The sequence below is a fragment of the Athene noctua genome, chromosome 3 (assembly GCF_965140245.1).
Source record: "Athene noctua chromosome 3, bAthNoc1.hap1.1, whole genome shotgun sequence".
Taxonomy (NCBI): Eukaryota; Metazoa; Chordata; class Aves; order Strigiformes; family Strigidae; genus Athene; species Athene noctua.
In genome coordinates, this window is record NC_134039.1 from 36,946,851 (window position 1) to 36,964,746 (window position 17,896).

General features: G+C 43.0%; 1 protein-coding gene across 1 annotated transcript in view; it reads right to left on the reverse strand.

Moving 5' to 3' along the window:
* Positions 1 to 17,896, reverse strand: part of CRADD (CARD and death domain containing adaptor protein) — an 87,504-nt gene extending 69,608 nt beyond the window's left edge. Inside the window, exons 1-2 of the mRNA XM_074902743.1 lie at positions 17,739 to 17,896; positions 13,959 to 14,264 (exon numbers count right to left, since the gene is read on the reverse strand). Coding sequence (XP_074758844.1) covers positions 13,959 to 14,256 — 298 coding nt within the window. The 5' untranslated portion in view covers positions 14,257 to 14,264; positions 17,739 to 17,896. The remainder of the gene's footprint in view (positions 1 to 13,958; positions 14,265 to 17,738) is intronic.

A 17,896-nucleotide genomic window follows, 5' to 3' on the forward strand; every position in this document is an offset into this window, starting at 1 on the left:
TAACAACATGAAAGGCTTATGCACAAAAGCAAAAAGCTAGTTCTGCCTTTCCTAATATGTACAGATGATTACAGAAGACATGCAGAGAATCTCATGGAATTACTGTTGCTATCATTATCAAGACTGATTTTCACTGAAAAAAGTTCCAAAGCAATTTCACCACTTGCCAAAGAGGTTTTGAATGGAAATAAGTAGCACATTTGTGCAGGCAGAAGAGGAAAACCCAGCACATTGCTTTCTTAATCAGGATATAATCCTTGTCAACAAAAACACTCAGTGATACAGGAGAAGTTTTATCAAGTGCATGGGCTACTGAGCAGTGGAAGTGAAAGCCGTTAAATTTACGGCTGGACTCAATGATCTTGAAGGTCTTTTCCAACCTAAATGATTCTATGATTCTAAATCATAAATTCATGGCTGTAAATCACAGTTCCCTTCTTACCTGGCTTCATAAAACAAATGGAAAAACTTCTAAACCAGAGCCTGGTATGTCAAGAATTTTGTAAGAGGGTGCACACACTAAAGGCAAAATGAAGACTGCAGTGGACATATAATCACATTGATCAGCATTAGCCAGGAAAACACCTTGTCATGCAGCAGGCTGGAGCATGAAAATCAAGTGAACAGCAGGGTTTATACTCCAATTCTTCCTGGTATTAGTCTGAACAGAAAGGCACCACACTACTGAGATTCACTTTTTCTCTGAATGACTTTATTTTTATTCTTTACACTACTGTATGTGACAAATTGAAAAACAAAAGAAAAATGCTAACAGAACCCAAACAAGACACACAGAACCCTGTAATATCCCCCTGGACTCCCTGTGAATCCTTCAGTGGAAACACAGTTGTTTTCACTCATACAGACTGTTTATATATTATGGCCCAATCCTGTAGATAATTACAGTAAATTTAGATGCAAGTAATCCCATTGAGGCCAACGAGCACGCTAACATGTATACAGTCACACAAACAAATGTTTGCAAGTTGAGTTTGACAATAAAAATATATTAGCTCAGGTCTCTTAACTAGCTATTCCAATTAAAAGCAAACTTAGCAATGCATGTATTTCCCCTAATTCAGATACAGACCCCATGTAAGATAACCACTGCTTTCTGAAGACTGAGGAGATCCTTTCAGGCCTTCGTCTTGTACAAGATAACAGATCAATGCAGTGCCATGCCAGCAGCTGGCCAACTTAATCTTACCTAAACAGAAGTATGTTAACAGCCTTCTAATAAAAAGGTACACATTTGGGCTAAGCATGTATTACACATTTCTTTCTTACCCATATTCTACCCATTGATCATATTGGAAGCTGAAAAATCACTCACACAGGTAACAACTTTAAATAGACAAGTGAAGGGTATGTATCTGTAGTTTGCATAGGAGAAGAAAGATCTTGCACATAGTTTAATAATTTAAGGATACAATAACATCTCTATGTATGAGAACTAGGATAAATTAAATATATAAACAAATAGTGATAAATGAAAACAAGACTCTCAGTAACAGGGTTAATCCTCCTGGATTTGGATGCGAGAGATGTAGATTTACCATCAATCCCCTTCCCCCAGAACAGGTCTGAATTATTTCACCAAAATCCATGCACAATTTTGGGGGAAAGTTAGGGGCATAAGAAGGGGATTCACAAAGACCAGTGTGCCAACTGAGAAGCTGCCTCAGTGCAGATGAAACAAGGATGAGAGGAACTTAAGCCCCATTTTATCTCTTTCTGGGACATAGGTAAGTTTCTTCCAGCTACTGGAAAGGACTTTATTCTAGTCAAAATTCAAGATTTGAGCTCTCTCTTAGAGTGATGCCTCCACCAAAGATTTATAAAACACAGCTGAGGGAACACCACTCATAAACTGTAGATGCACTTACTTGAGAAGTGTCCAAGACGTCAAGTCAGAAGGTGTTATCCTACCCGTTACACTGTGGGGTCATATTAATATTAAACTATTCCATGCAAAGAGCTGTCCCTCACTGCAGCAGCCCCACCTGACAGGAGTGTGCTGTGAGTGCCCACAGGATTCGGCTCACAGGCGAGATCGACAAGAAATACCTGGCCACGTGTCCCGACACCAGCGGTGAGGGAACGCGCCGCACTGCTCGGCACTGTCGAGGGGCGGGCAGCCCGGCACCTGCCCGGAGCAGGCTCTGAAGTGCCCGGGGAGCTCCAACTGCAGAAGCTGCAGTGCCCGGGGACTTGGCTGCGGGCACAACCAGCGACCCAGTGGGGAAAGGTTATGGGCTTCCCATTTTGGATCCAGGTGCCTGCAGGAGGAATGTCCCAAGAATCCCGAGTTAATTTCTGTTGAACAGACAGCTAGCATTTCTAGCTATAACCTGATATTGCTTTTAACACAAGCATGTTGTAGGTAAGCTTGTCAGATCCACCATAGCACATGAACCAAGGGGATGATGACAGCATTTTGCAACCAACCCTAACTGCAGCAATCGCTTTTCAAGGATATGAACATGAAACTAAACTCCTGTGGGATGTGGCAAAACTGGATCACAGAGAAATACATGACTTCTTAATTAAACAGGAGTAAGAGTAAAGCACATCTTGTTGCTTTGAAAATCTGAGCAAACACAGCCATCACCTACAATAAATAACATCATATTTAAAGAAATACTTTCTTCACATAGAAATACTAGAAAGTACTGATTTTCCATTCTGTTTCAGCTTTCCTTTCTCAACAGTTATTTTGCTGAGGATTCATATGCCCCTGCTTAAAGGCAGTACCAGCTGCCTGTGGAGGAAGCCTACCTCCCACCAGAGCCAGCCAGAGACCCCAGGGCAAGCAAGGGCCTTAAAGTCAGCCCTTCACCTGTGTCAAGTGCTTTCACTCAATCATAGCACATGTTTTATTAGAAGGATCCGAACACTGAAACAGGCTGTTCGTTACAGAGCTCAACATATTAACTACAAATGAAAGGTAAGACTTTCAAAAGCATCAGCACAGGTCTAAAATTGCCTTCTTTAAAGCCAAGGGGAGCTTATCCTTGACCTTGATGGGAGGAGGGTTGGGTAAGCTTGGGTTAACAATGAGTGCTTTTCAAAATCCCAGGCAAGGTGATGAAACACTAAGATAAGAAGGCTGCCAGAAGAAGTGGTGCACTAATAGCCATTTATTCCCCTAGACCCAATGCATTAATGCTTATTTCCTGCACACACAACCTGTATAGTATAAATCAAATCAACTGCTCCTCTAAATGTAGATTGGAAGAAACACTGAAGCTTCACTTCAGTTTGCAGCAAAGGTGTTTGTCAACACACATGTACAACTCCTTGCCAATACATCAATACATACATGAAGGCACACAAATCTATTCACAAAGCAAGAGCAGCAAGAAAACTTAAAAAGAAAATCTGTCAGTATACTGAAACAATAGTCCAATGGCTAAAAGAAGCAACAAGGTTAGTTTTCTGGTTATACAGACAATTGTCAAAAAGATAAAAATTGGCTTTAGAAGTCTTATATACAAAACCATAAATCTTCTAACAAGATAAACTGCAGCTGCATCACTGTGAGGTAACAATAGGTGATACTTGGGTGCCCTAGTTATCATTCATGTAAACATATATATGATCATAGACAAATCTGGAAGGAAAGCTTAAGTTGCATGTGGCAATGCAGGGAGGACTTCAGGATATAATGACCATGCATAATTAACTGTATCCTAGAGGAACCTTCCTGACCTTTGCCATACAAGTGACATTTCCCAGTGAGAAGTCACACCACTGCTGATATTCTCAGTTGACAGACAAAAGGAATGCAGAGTCTGAACTAGTAAAAACTTTTCAGCTGCAGAAATTATTTTTCTTTGAAGGTTGAGACATGCTGCCATGTCAGTGTAAAGAAGAAAGCGGAGAACCCATTCCTTCACCAGAGAGAACATTTCAGTGATCAGTGGCAAGACCTTTGTCCTGCTCTGATTAACAGGAGTCTGGCCTCTGACTTCACTGGAGTCAGGCTTTCACTGTGAGACATTACTTAGTATTTTTACTGACTTTGGATGGCTGTGCAGCCTCCACAACACAGTAAGATAAGGTGGGTCCGTTTGCTGTTTGGTTGGTTGGGTTTTTTTAAAAACAGTATCCATAGACTTACTTTATGAAAGACAATAGATTTTCCCCACGCAATGGGAATACAAAAATTAAACAAGCATTTTCAGATGGATCTCCAAGGCAGTTCTGGAGGTGCTAAAAGAAAAGCTAGCCAGCTGTGAAGGAAAATATTAATGAAGAAAAATTTCATGAAAAGAAGTCTACAAAGTCTTAAGTAGGCAGCTCTCTCAGTTACTCTGGAGCATATATTAATGTACATCTGTGAGCCACAAGGGCTATAATTAGTATCAATGGAATGCCTACACTGATGACATAATGCAAAAATTACAACTGCACTGTGCTTTTTCGTGTTTACAAGTGGCTTTATCAAGCTGCAGGATCAGGTCCTTACAAGAAAGTTTCCAGTTTGTTCTAGAAAACAATTATTATTGTCTGGTTCCCTTGCCACATCCTGAGACAAGACCAACATTGGGAAGTTTGCAACAATTAGCAAAATATCTCAAGGATCATAGAGGACTGCAACTATATATATATATACATGGTTTTGGAAATATAAGACACAGGCATGATTTTGTCATACTGTGATGCAAATTGAGGGGGAAAACAGAGAATTAAGATTTTTTTTCTAGGGGAAAACTACAGGTGGTGAACTCTGTAAGCCATTTAGAACGGACATACCCCAAGATGAGAAACAGTACTATAAACTCTGGGAAACAGAGATACTTAAATAAGCAAAGAAAAAAAAATGCATGCAGCAGTATCCCTGATATGATGCACATCTACATCTATATGTATGTATGAACACAGAATTTTGGGAAGAAAGGATTCCAAGACTACAGGTGTTTATGGACAAAACCACCTCATCCACTGGCCAGAAAAGGCTATGTCTATATTAGCAAGCAGTACAGAGCAGTAGGAGAGGACCTATGGACTGATACAGATCATGCTCAGGACCTGGTATTCAGATGATACACAGCTGGAAGACTTCACTTCTAACTGGCTCTAATCTGGTCCTACAGACTCTGTGAACACCTGGAACACATTTTACTGTTTAGATTCACCTGAAAGAAATCTATTTCAAACACTCCAATACTCTTAAAAAGCACATTCCTAATCTGAACTAGAAGTCATGCACACATATCCCAAGTGTCCTATGCCAGCACCAGTTATATTTGTATTATAATCACACATACTGAGTATACAGAGTGTGATGCCAAGCTTACGGAATCACAGAAAAATTTAGGTTGGGAGGGACCTTCGGATGCCACTGAGTCCAACCTCCTGCTCAAAGCAAGGCCAGCTTCAAAGTCTGATCAGGTTGCTCAGGGTCTTCTACTGTTGAGTGTTGACTGTCTCCAAGGATGGAGATTCCACAGACTCTTTGGGCAACCCTACTCGGGCCATGGCCTCTGGAGGCCAGTGCTTAACCCATCTTGTGAAATTTTTTTCCTTATATCCAGTCAGAATTTCCATTGCTACAACTTGTGGCTGCCACTTCTTTTCTTTCTGCTGTGCAGCTGTAGCAAGTCTGAGGCCTCTTCTGAGTCTACTTGGCCTTCTCTGAGAACGAACTCAGTTGTCTCAGCCTTTCCTTGTACATCATGTTAAACTAACCACTTTAGTGGTGCTCCAGAGGACTCTCTAGTTTGTCAATCTCTCTTGTATTAGTGGCATAAAACTAGACATGGTATTTTAAATACAAACTCCTAGTACCAAGTACAGGGTAATAATCACTTCCCTCAGCCTGATGGATTTGCTGTTGCTGGTGCAGACCTGTGTGTGGTTAGTCTTCCTCATCATATTTGCTGTCTATCAAGACATCCAGCTGCTTTTCTGCAAAGTTGCAACTGGCCAGCCAGTGCGCATTTTGTGTTACTTTGCGGATTGTATTCCAGATGCAGGACTTTACACTTACTTCTGCTGAATGTCATGAGGTTCTTGCTGGCCCATTCATTCAGCTTGCTGGGATCCTTCTGAGAGGCACTCCCACTCATGACACATCATGCCCAAGGCCCAGAGTCATCCTGCCTTCCTGCTTTAGGCACAGTCCAGAAGCTTCCAGAACATACAGTGGCAAGCGTGCAAACAGAGTTAATTCACCTACAAACTTCCTGAAGATACAGTCCCTCTCATCACCCAAGTCACTGACAAAGACATTAAACAGAACTGGTCTCACTGTCAGCCCTGAGGAACACGGCTTGTAACTAGCCTCCAGTTAGATGGATATTGAACTACTGACTACCACCCTTTCAGCCTGGTGGTCCAGCCTTTTTTTTTTTCACCCACTGTGCAGTCCACTCTTTCAGTCCATACCTTCCCAGCTAGCCACAAGAATGCTATGAGACTGTGCTGAAAGCCTTGATGAAGTCAATTAAATTAAACTTACTGCTATCATCCACAGAGGCAGTCACTTTATCACAGAAGGCAAGAATCAAGTTGGTCAAGCTTGGTTTACCTGTGGTAAACCCAAGCTGGCTGTTCCTAGTCACTTTATTGCACTTTGTGCATTTGGCTTACCACAGTCTACCAAACATGCCAGAAAACAGCCTCTCAAAGACATAGGCTAGCTCCCTCAGCACTCTCAGACACATCCCATCCAGCTTCATGGATTTGTGTGTGTCCACTCTACTAAGGCAGTTCTAACTCGATTTTCTTCTACTATAAACAGCATCTCCCTTCTCCAAATTTCAATTATAGGCACATAGATCAGGGCTGACTGACAGCAGACTTTGCATATGAAGACCCAGCCTTTTCCATGCCCTTCTTCAGTTGCTTTAGTCTTCTTTCCACTGCCAATGTACCTGTAGAAACCCATCTTGTCCTTAACATCCTTGAATGGTTTCAAACTCAGATGAGTTTTGCCCCTCGTGACACCATCCCTGAAAGCCCACAGAATGCTTTTATATTGCTCCTGAGTAGCCTGCCCTCAATTCTATCTCCTAGACAACTCCTTTTTGAATTGCACCTTGGCTAGGAGTTCCCCTTTCAGCCAAGCTGGCTTCCTGCCATGCCTGCTGCTTTTTCTGTATGTAGGAATGGACCATTTTGAAGAGGTTTCCTTGATGATCAGTCAGGTCTCCTGAGTTGCTTTTGTCTTTCAGAACTGTCTCCTGCAGTGTCCTATCAACAAGTTTCAGGAACAAGCTAAAGTCCAGGACCTTTATTCTGCTACTTGTTTTCCTGTCTTCTCTCAGGATCTTAAACTTGAGCAGTGCATGATGACTGCAGCCAAGAGAGACATTGACAAACACATCCCTAAACAGTTGTTCCTTGTTTGTGAGTAGCAAAGCCAGCAGAGCACCTCCCTTAGTCTACTCATCTAGGACATTCATCAAGATATTGTCCCTTCTGCATTCCAGAAGGCTCCTGGATCACCTCACTGTCACATTCCCAGTAAACACCAGGGTTGTTCTCTGAGAACCAGGGCCTGCAATAGAAGCACTCTTTTAAGAAGGCTTCATAGCATCATAGGGAAATTTGGGTTGGAAGAGACCTCAGAAGGTCTCCTGTCCAAACTCCTGTTCAAAGCAGGGTCAGCTCTGAGATCGGACCATATTGCTCAGTATTCTATCCAGATAGGTCTTGAAAATCTCCAAGGATGAAGACTACTCAACCTCTCTGGGTCCCTGTTCCACTTCTTGACTTCCTTTATGATGAAAAACTCTCCTTACAGCCAGTCAGAACCTCCCTCCTTTCAACTAACACACTTCATCTCTCATCTTCTCACCAGGCACTGCTGTGTAGAGCCTAGCACTGTCTTCTCTTGATATCCTCCTTGCCGGTATGGGAAAGCTGCTGTCTTCCCTTTTCCAGGCTCTACTTTTGATCAGGAAGCCCTACAGAAGATGCCACATAATGTGTGTCTTACTGAGATCCCCTCTGATCCTAACCCATAACAGCTCTTGACCAGCCTGTTGCCCAGGCAATAGCAAAGCTCTGTGCATTCAAGACACTCCTTCGAAGAGACTGCAATGGCATCCTTGTCTAAGAACCTGAGTCCATGAACTACAGCACAGCAGTTGTGTGAAGTATCCCACTCTGCAAATCCAATGACATCACAGCGCTGCAACTGTGCAGACTTCCACTTCCTACCAGTACGCCTGCTGGTGAAGACACTTTTGCCCCATGCTGTTGAGTTGACGCCTTCTGTCCCTAGCAGTCCCCATTTCTTGAAAAGGGTCCCGTGGTCATAGAGTCCAAAGTGCTGCCATGATATCAGGTGCACACACAGGTGTGAATATGCAGGATGCATCCACCCCTGCTCAGGTGTTTCCCCTTGAATAGCAAGATGGAGAACACTGCTTGGGCTCCATCCCCTCACACAGGATCACTGAGCCCCGTAGTCATCCTTAATCTACTTAAGTATTACTAGTGCCCACATGAGAGGGTAACGAAGTCTGATGATTGGCCAGGCCTTGGCAACCCCTGTGATGTCTTGGATCCAGTCCCTGGGGAAGAAGAAAACTTTGGAAGTCATCAGGTCTGGTCAGCAGCTGGATCTCTCCATTCCCTATACCAGGGAGTCTTCAATCCCCATTACCCATTGCTTCTTCTTAGTGGCACTGGTTATGAGTAGCTGATCAGGCACAGCTGGCCTAAACACCTCTCTTGCCAGAACTCACTCCTTCATTCCTGTTTTCAGGGACTATATGTTTTCTTAAATCTATATTATTATTAGCCTCACATATTTGTGATATTGAGGATGACACCAAGTATAGTTATATCTTTCCATCAACTTGCCTGAAAGAAACTGTTTGAGACTGGACAGGAAATATTATAGTTCTTAACAATGACACCTAAGATTCAGTCTTCTTAAAGTGAAAACCATAGATGTAAGTAGCATAAACACAGCTGCTTATTAACACTGAAAAAAAGCAACAAAACAAATATTCCCTAAACTGGAAAAAAAAAGAAAAAGAAAATCTTACATTCATACACACATTAAAAACAAAACACATACACAGAATGCTCTGTAGAACCAGGGAAGCTGATTACTTGTCCATGTCATGATGCATGCTGTTAACATTGAGTGTGTGCACAAACCTTTAATGCCAGACTTCGCAGATCTCACTGAGGTCAGGAACAAAGCCAAAGCTGTAAATGCAAGAATGTGGAAAAGAGTTTGGGAAATTCTCCTACGAGGATGCCTTTGAATCTCTCCAGAGAACCAGAGAACATTTTCTATAGCCTCCAGGCACTGGGATGTGGTACAAGGGCATTCCTTCATCTCCAGGTCAATCCAGAGCAGCCAAGGCTGCTAAGCCCATCCCTTTTCTTCAAACATACATGGGAGGAAACTCCCCCTTCTGCCACTGGACTATACAAGAGAGGGAAGGGAAAGAGAAGAAAGAAAAAACCCACTGTCTTTTGTTCACCATTTTAGAGAGAGAAAAGGAATTCATTAACTGCTCTCCTATCTGACACCCAAATGGAAAAGGCGAGAGACCAGGCTGTTTCTCACTGCATCAGACGTAGGAGGAAGCAGGATAGGAAGAAGGCAGGAAGCAGCCAACAAAAGGTAAGAAGAGATGCTAAACTTCCCCATGTCCAAATGCTGTTGAATTTGAATCCAAATTCTTAGAAACCTACAACCCAACTGTGAAAAAAGGACTTTGGGAAAGCTGGGGGGAGGGAAGGATGGCTTTCTCGGCAGAATTACACATTTTGCTTTGTTTTGTATATGCATGCTTCATCCAAAGTGTTACACAATGTGAAGCTTTATATAGTTATACAAGAACACACACTCCCCATGCATCCAGGGGAAAAAGCCCAACCACACCAAAATCTGTTCAAATCAAAACACCTCACCCAAGTCTAACAGGAGCCTAATGCAGAGTGTTGATTAGGTACCACAACAACAAAATATGCATTAGAAAATATTCCTTGCTTAATTGTGAGAGAACAGTTTTCCCAAGCCAATTCTGTGTAACTCCATGCCCCAAATTCACTAAAATTTCCAGATAGCAATGGCTGCCGCAGGATTCCTTTGGCAAATGCTGTATCTCGGACTTTTCTCTTTCTCAATACGCTGTGATTTCCTGTGGAATGGAGAAATCATCTATAGTACAAAGAGATGCAGTACTAACACTTTTAGAAGTAAATAATTTTATAGCAACATATAGTATAGAGAGAAATATATAATTCCCAAGCAGAGAGAGATTAGAAAAAGACTCTGATAAATAAATGCTATTGAAGCTTATATTTTTTTAGTCAGTGTGAAAAATATCGGGTAACTGTTTGCTGTTCCTAGAAAGAATGGAATTCTGTTGCCAACAGCTGTAGTTTCTTGTAGGAATTATAATACTATATTGAAGATTTATGTTTCTGACAAAAGCATAAAGTTATCCAAACTAGGGCAGAAAAAACAGAATAGTTTTTTCCCAATGAAACAGACCCACATTATTTTTGTTAACTTTTACTATGGCGGAAGTTTTGATCTTCAAAACCTGAACTCATGCTCTAGTTGATCTTTGTAATGATTAAGTCTTGCAATGAACAAGGTGAACTGTTTTACCACAGGTTCTTACACAAGCAAGAAACACACCCTATCATCTTGAAATCAATTACAGTTATAAATATCTGCCTCCAAAAGCACATGACTTTAAATTTTCTTCTTGAGATTTTGGGGTTTTATAATGATGCTTTCCCGACCTTAAAAAAAGGTTTTCCCAAAGCTCTAGTCATCTAACAGATGCATATGAGAGGAGAAAGGTGACCTTAGGCTGTCCTGTGCATAAACAATCAAGGGGAAGGAATCTTGGGGGTCTCTGCTGCAATTATACAGATGCAGTGCCCCTACCTGCCTGCACATCACTCTCCTGATTCCCATGGAAAAACTATTCCTCGTGCCCTGCAGGATTAGAATATTCTGTGTTCCTTAGAACTACAGCCAATAACACTATACAGAACTATTATTTTTAAGTCAACTGACATTCAGCAATAAAACTCAGGATATCACAGCTTTTGAAGTTCATTTATTTGCAGGCAGCCAAACAACATCCTCTGGGTTGAATCCTGGGCCAATTTACAGTTACACTCTATGCTGCTCCATGAACATTAGCCCAAGTTATAGAACTTGCGAATCAATAAACCCATTGCCTTGGAAGAATTTGCTCAAAGGCACCCAATGAGTCAGAGGCAGGTACCTTGTTTAGGTCTCAGACTTCGGCTTCCATTTTGTAGCTGCTTGGTCCACCAGATCATATTTACACCACATCACCAAAAATGTTTTTATTTCTGTCCTTCTGAAATTACCGTTTGTTTGGCTTGCTGTTTTGGGGCTTTTTTACTAGGGGAAAAAAAATAAATGAAAAGCTTCTTAACAATTACAGTTGTGATTTTATTTTTTTTAACTGGGAACCAACAAACTATATTTCTCAGCTGAAGCAAAGATAGAAAGCCCGATCTCTTTGGACAAAATGTACAATAATCCAAAGGCCTACATAGTGTGCACATGCCACAGTTTTTATGTTCAGATAGAGAAAACCTAACAGTCAGTCTGCTTTTACTGACTTTAAAAATCCTACGTGTAGTCAGTGAGAAGTGAAAGACTATAAAATAAAACCTTCCTTCAAGGAACTTGCTACCAGTCCTTAGTCCTGCAAAAGATCTGTAAAAATTGAGGATATTCTGCTTGAGTAAACAGAATTTTAATTGTGCATAAACAAGTGAATAGCAGGCATACGATTTCCATAAGTATGCATGATTCAAAGAAAAAGAAGATTTAAAAATCTAGAGCCATAGAACCAACTTTAATTTTAAAAGTTTTAGGGTCTCAAAAAAGGTAGTGTGTATGTGGCAAGCTTTTTTCACTACAAGTGAATTCTTTAAAATAAATAAATTGCCACTGACAAATCATTATTTATAAGAACTGTTTCCAGTAAGGCAGAAGTTATCTAGCATGGCGCTAAAGAACATACTTAATTTTAAGTATGCTTATAGTTTTATTAGAGCAAATGGCTTTTTCCATGCTTAAGGCCAAGCATATGCTCAAGTACTCTGCCGAGACAAAAGCTTACAAGTTTGTTGTTTAGAATGCAAAGCGAGGCTTTTTATCCCAAACCACATTTTCTTGCATGTAATCAGCACTGATGATGCTGCCATAGTTTCCAATTCATTCCATGCACTCAGCATTTATTAGGGCACAGATGGTGCTCTCTTTCTTTGGCTTCTAGAGAACATGCCTAAATATTAAAACAAACTTGGCTATCTGCCTCTTATCCTGTTCTTACACTCTATTGCCACAATAAAAATAACAGTAACCTTTGATCTAATCTGGAAGCCTTTTCTAATTTACACACAAAATTTGGCAATGGGATTATCAAATACAGTCAGCCCACTCGAAGCTGGAGAACCTGATATGCATAATCCAACACGCTGGTCACAAGTGATCAAGAACGGGAACAAGCAATCCACAAAATAATCAAAAGAAGAAAAATCAGAAACAATTTTGCTAATAACAAGCCACACAATCCTGACTGTACTCAATGGCTGTGTGTGCATTTCTGGAACTGTAAGGACTATTCAACAGTTTAACCAGCAATTAGCAAACGAACGGGCTGATTTGAAAAGGCAAATAAGGGTATTAGCATGACAGGATTCCTCATAACGAGTATGGTCTTTTCCAACAAGTTTGCACTGTACTGAGAACTTGCAGTGTTTTCCCCTACAGGCAGGACAGGTCACTTATTTCCCAAATTCTGAAAATTATTTACCCATTTCTGAGCCAAGCATAAAGCAACCTCCACAGAGACCCAACAGAAAGACAAGCTGTCATGATATTCCATTAGAAATGTCTTAAGGTAAGATAATGTCAGATTTGTCCAGCAGATCTTGACAAAATGTTCTTGAATGTGCAGCCAACTGGGATGCAGGTGCACATGACGGTCAACGGGTCTTAATCACCCATCTTCACAGGCTTTCAGTCTCACGAAAAGCACACTGACACTGGAAAAATCACACATAATGTGCATCAAAATACGTATGACCAAACTCAAATCGGGGGAGGGGGGGGAGGAGTAGTAGAGGGCTTGGAGAAAGGTTAATCAGACTGCTCAAAAACGATGTTCCCAAGTGAGAACCATTTCACTATCTCGCTGGTAACATGAGGATAGCTGCCAGTGCATGCTGCCAGAATCTAGAGCAAGAAACGTGCATTTTAAGCAGTTGTCTTGACTTCAAAACAGCTCAACAATTGTATGCACATATTGATAATCACTTCTGAACAAACAGCAAGTTCAAAAAACTAGTTTCAGAAGTAAAATGTCAGAAAGCCAAAGATTTGTCTAAATAAGATTATGTAACACCCACCAAACCAGTTAGCTCCTAACTTTGTTTTAAAGCTAAGCAATGGCTAGTAATTTTGAAGTAATGATCCTAGATATCTGCGCTCCAGTAAACTTAATAAATGAAATAAATCTAAATTAGCATATGTTACTAAATCAAAATGACATTAAGATAATAATGAAAGTAAATAAAAATTCTGTCAATATGAACAACCCAGAAACAACCCACTGTAAAACATACATAAACCAAAAAATAATCAGGTATGCATTGAGAAGAGACTGTTCTGCAGCTAGTCAAAACTACTTTTTATTCCTGTTGAGGCAATGGAGTCTCCTACATCACAGCCTCTCCCAAGGCAGCCTCTTCTGGTGTCTCCCAGTCTCATGAAACCCAGCCCTGCTCACTCCCCAATCTCTGCAATACTTTCTGGCATTGGGCTGGTTTCCAGGAAATTCAGACTGTCCCCTTTTCTTGGTATCATGCTCCCTATCTACACAACGCACAACCTGGAAATTACTGGGACCTTCAATACTTTAAAAATTATGGCTTGAGAACAAGCTTCAAAATATCAGCAACAACAATCCTGGCCTTACCTGCCGGATCTTGTACTATTATTTCCTTACGCTTCACCATCAGCTTGTCTTTAACCCATGGGAACTCCTGTAAGGAATCCAAGAACGCATCAAAAGCTTTGGGTCCTCTGGTGGGGAGAATATCAAGGAGCATCATGGTTTTCCTCTGACTGGTGGTCTGAGATTTTATTTCTTGAACATGACTGTCTGTGAGAACACCTTCTTGGTAGAGATACTGAATAACAACTCCATCCACCAGCACCTCTGTGCAGAGCTCCAGACGCAGGGAGCGTAAAAGCTGCTTGTCTCTGGCATCCATCTGACAACCTAGAGTGTGAGAAAAGGAGTAGAGAAATGTATGAAGATTAAACCATTTCAACCTTTAACACCCAGAATTGATGCTTGATACCTGGCAACCTTTAGAAAGAATGACAAACTAGGAGCCACCAACCTGGGAAAACTAATAATGATCCCCACCATCTTCCTCCCACTCAGATTTCACTGTCTCATGAGCTAAAATGCAGCCATTTCTGAGAAATATTAGACAGGAAGAGAACCTTTGGCATTGTGAAGACCAGTCCTTTGCTGGAATAAAAACCATGCCAAATAATCCTGCTCACTAACTGGCCAAGGTCCATACTAAAGACAGCTAGGGCATTTGCCACTCCTTAAGAGACTCTATCCCAAAAAAGTCAGAGAGACGTCACACCTGACCTCTGCTACTGATGCCTCTGATGCTATAGCAGCAGTGAAAAAGCAGTAGCAGGAGCGCTAGATGCACCACAGCCAGACAGCAGCAGCAGGGACAGTCAGCAGGTAGCTTTGGCCTATGCCAAGCATTTTAATTTCAGGAGGCATAGAAATGTACCTTATGCACCAGGTCGTTCTCCCCCCTGACTCATACTGGAAGGCTGCTCTGGAACTCAACTGATCTGATGATGAGAAACTTTCTTCGAATTTCCATCTCAAATTCATCTACTTCTATTTATAGGCATTTGTTCTGCCAAAACTGCTCTTTAGCTGAAGTAGCTCTTCTCCATCCCTGGTATTTACCCTTCTAATGTGTTCACAGGAAGCAGTCGGATGCCCTCTGCCAGCTTCCATTTCACTTGACTAACACTGACTAAACAAAAGCTGGAAAAGATGCACTTTATAGCCACTCTACAGAAGAGGAATAAAGGTCCGGAGAGACCAAGCAACTCATCCAAGATCATACCGGCAGTCCGTGCCAGACCTATGAACTGAATCAAGATGTCTAGCCTAGTCCTTAATGACAAACATATCCCTAGGCCCATTAATGGCACTTGAAAAGGAAAATGACAGAGTAATACAATTAAATACTGTCTCATGACTAAATAATGAAGTAAAAAAACTTCAGCAGGTGTTGAGTGTGATTACCAAGAGAGTTTCTGATAATTAAACTAGATGCTGCTGTTTGAACAGCTAGACCTTGCAGAAAATGTACTTCATTTAGCTTGAGGATACAAAGAAAGGCAGAGATTTTCAAAGCTTTTGTAAGAAACCTGCTAAAGTTTTTATACTGTGAGAGATGCTTACTGACTCTCAGGGCCCCATCCAAGGTTGGTTGGTTGGCCTGGGTGTTAAAATCTAGGGCAGGCGACCAGCAGAACATACAGGCACATAAACGACACCTTGGACAGAATGCAAGAGCCTAGGATCCCTAGAGAGACTGGAAAATCCTGGTTGAGACACCTTCTACTAAAGCTACTTTCTGAAAACACTTCCCCTAAGTGCTGAAAGCATTGATGGGCAGCACCTTCCCAGGACGACTTCATCTTACCTGGGCTACCCAGTACGTTTCTTGTATACTGAAGTGAATTTTGAGGTGCCTACCTCTGTCTCAAGGTCATTGGGGAATCAAACAACAGCTGTCCCGGCACATGTCCTTAAAAAATTCTAGTCTGCTAAGCATAGCTCAAACATCAAACTCCATCATGGAGTGAGATGATAGTTGCAAGCAAGAAGATGGAAAAAGAACAGGCAAGAAAGAGAATGGGATTTCTTCATTTGATGTTATGATGCTCATTTTGGACAGGTGATACTGAAGATTCTGGTCTCTAACACACACTACCTTTACACTACTGGGATCAATCACTGGTCTAAAGTAAAACCAGGCAAAATTCAGGCAGCTGATCCCTGCCATTTCTCCTTTCCAGGATCCCCTGACCCTCTCTGGTCCCATGAAGCACTTACAGAGTTCAAGACAGGCACCCAACAGCAGCTCTAAGGGCATTATCTAGATCAACCCAGGCAGAAAACCATTTCAGATGCTATGAAGCTCTTGTGCTTCACATTCTGCACTGGCCGCCAAGAGTCCCCATCCAGGAGTCTTCTCACCCATAACAGATGAGGAACATCAACTTCTCCAGTCACTGTGTAGTACTTGATGAGTTCCCCTTCTTTGTAACCACAGTGGTCAACGCTTCTCAAAAATAAGGTCCTTTCAAACCATCTCAGTTTGCACCTTCGTGCACTGACAAATGCCTCTCAAGCCACGAATCTTAAGGGGGATATTCTGCTGGAAAAGGCCTTTGGCACACTGACTGCAGAGTGAGCACCACTGTGGTTTTAGAGCCCTTAACACCAAGGTCACTGCCCCAGTAAACTTCCAGGATAGCATGTATTGACTTTTAAGGTCTTTTTAAAGATTAAGCATTTATTTGTGCATGTTTACCATCAGAAGGAAATGTCCGAGTCAGGAACTAAGCAGCCAGATACGGAAATGTATCGGGGATTTTGGTGTGTAACAGCGTAGGGAGTTTAGTGCAACAGAGAATTAATTTAAATTTTAATCGCAGCCTGTATCTAGGGATCCAAAATAAGCTCTGAAATAAGTTTTCTGTAGTAAGTTGGTACTAAAGTAAAAAGATGAGACTTCCATTTACCCAAAGATGGCATGGCCCAAAGCTTCCCCAGATACTTCTAAAAAATGCCCCATATCCTGCTGATGAGCACAGTCCTTGACTATCACCACACCAGCACAGGCAGGTTTGCATTTCCTGGATCTGGCACTGAATTTGTCCGTGAATGGGGATAAAAAAACTGTTGAAAGCCTTGACTCTAAAACGACCCCCTCTGATTCTTAAAAGAACATTCACTTAGTTCTTGGCTAGAAACACTCTGGCATTTTCACCAACTGCACGGGGCTGCTTATGACTCCGAGTACGTACCCCTGTGCCTACTTAGCTAAGAATAAGGTCCGCCCTGCCCAATCCGCGAGTGAATGTGGCTTTTCACATGTCTACAGGTTAAAAGTCTCCCCCCTCACCCCCCCCCAAAAAAAAAAAAAAAGTTTTTAACTTCCTCCCCGTAACCAAGATCTGGAGGCGGCTGCTGCCGCAGCACTCGGGGGCCGGCTGTCCGGCCTGCTGACACCCAAGCCCCGAGCCTCCCGCCGCGGCTCCAGTCCGGCAGGCAGCGGCACAGCAGCAGCCCTGCCTCCCTCCCTCCCTCCCTCCCTCCGGGCACGGCTGCTGCAGCGGAGGCGGGCGCTGCCGCCGCCAGCCCGCGGCCCCGGGCCGCCCCGGGCCGCCCCGACCCGCCCCGCGGAGGCCCGGCCCCTGCCGCGGGCCCGCAGCGCGGGGGGCCGCCGCCAAACGGCCCCTCAGACGGCCGGGGTTGACGCCGCCACTCTCGTTTCCCCGTCGGCGGCAGCGGGCGGGGGGAGCCGGGCCGGGTGGAGCGGGGCCGCCGGAACCGCACAGCGGAACGAGCTAGAGAGCGGCCGGGGCGGCGAGCGCTGTGAGGGGAGAGCCCCCTCTGCCCTCGCCCCGTACTTACGAGAGGGAAGTGGGGAACTACACAGGGCGCCCCGGCGCCCGCGGAGCCTGCGCGGGGAGCACCATCTTTGTTGAAGGCAAGAGGGCTTCGCCGGAAGCCGCCGCCGCCGCCCTGCTGCGGGCCGGCCGAGGAAGGGCCGCCGCTGCCGGCCCCGCTGA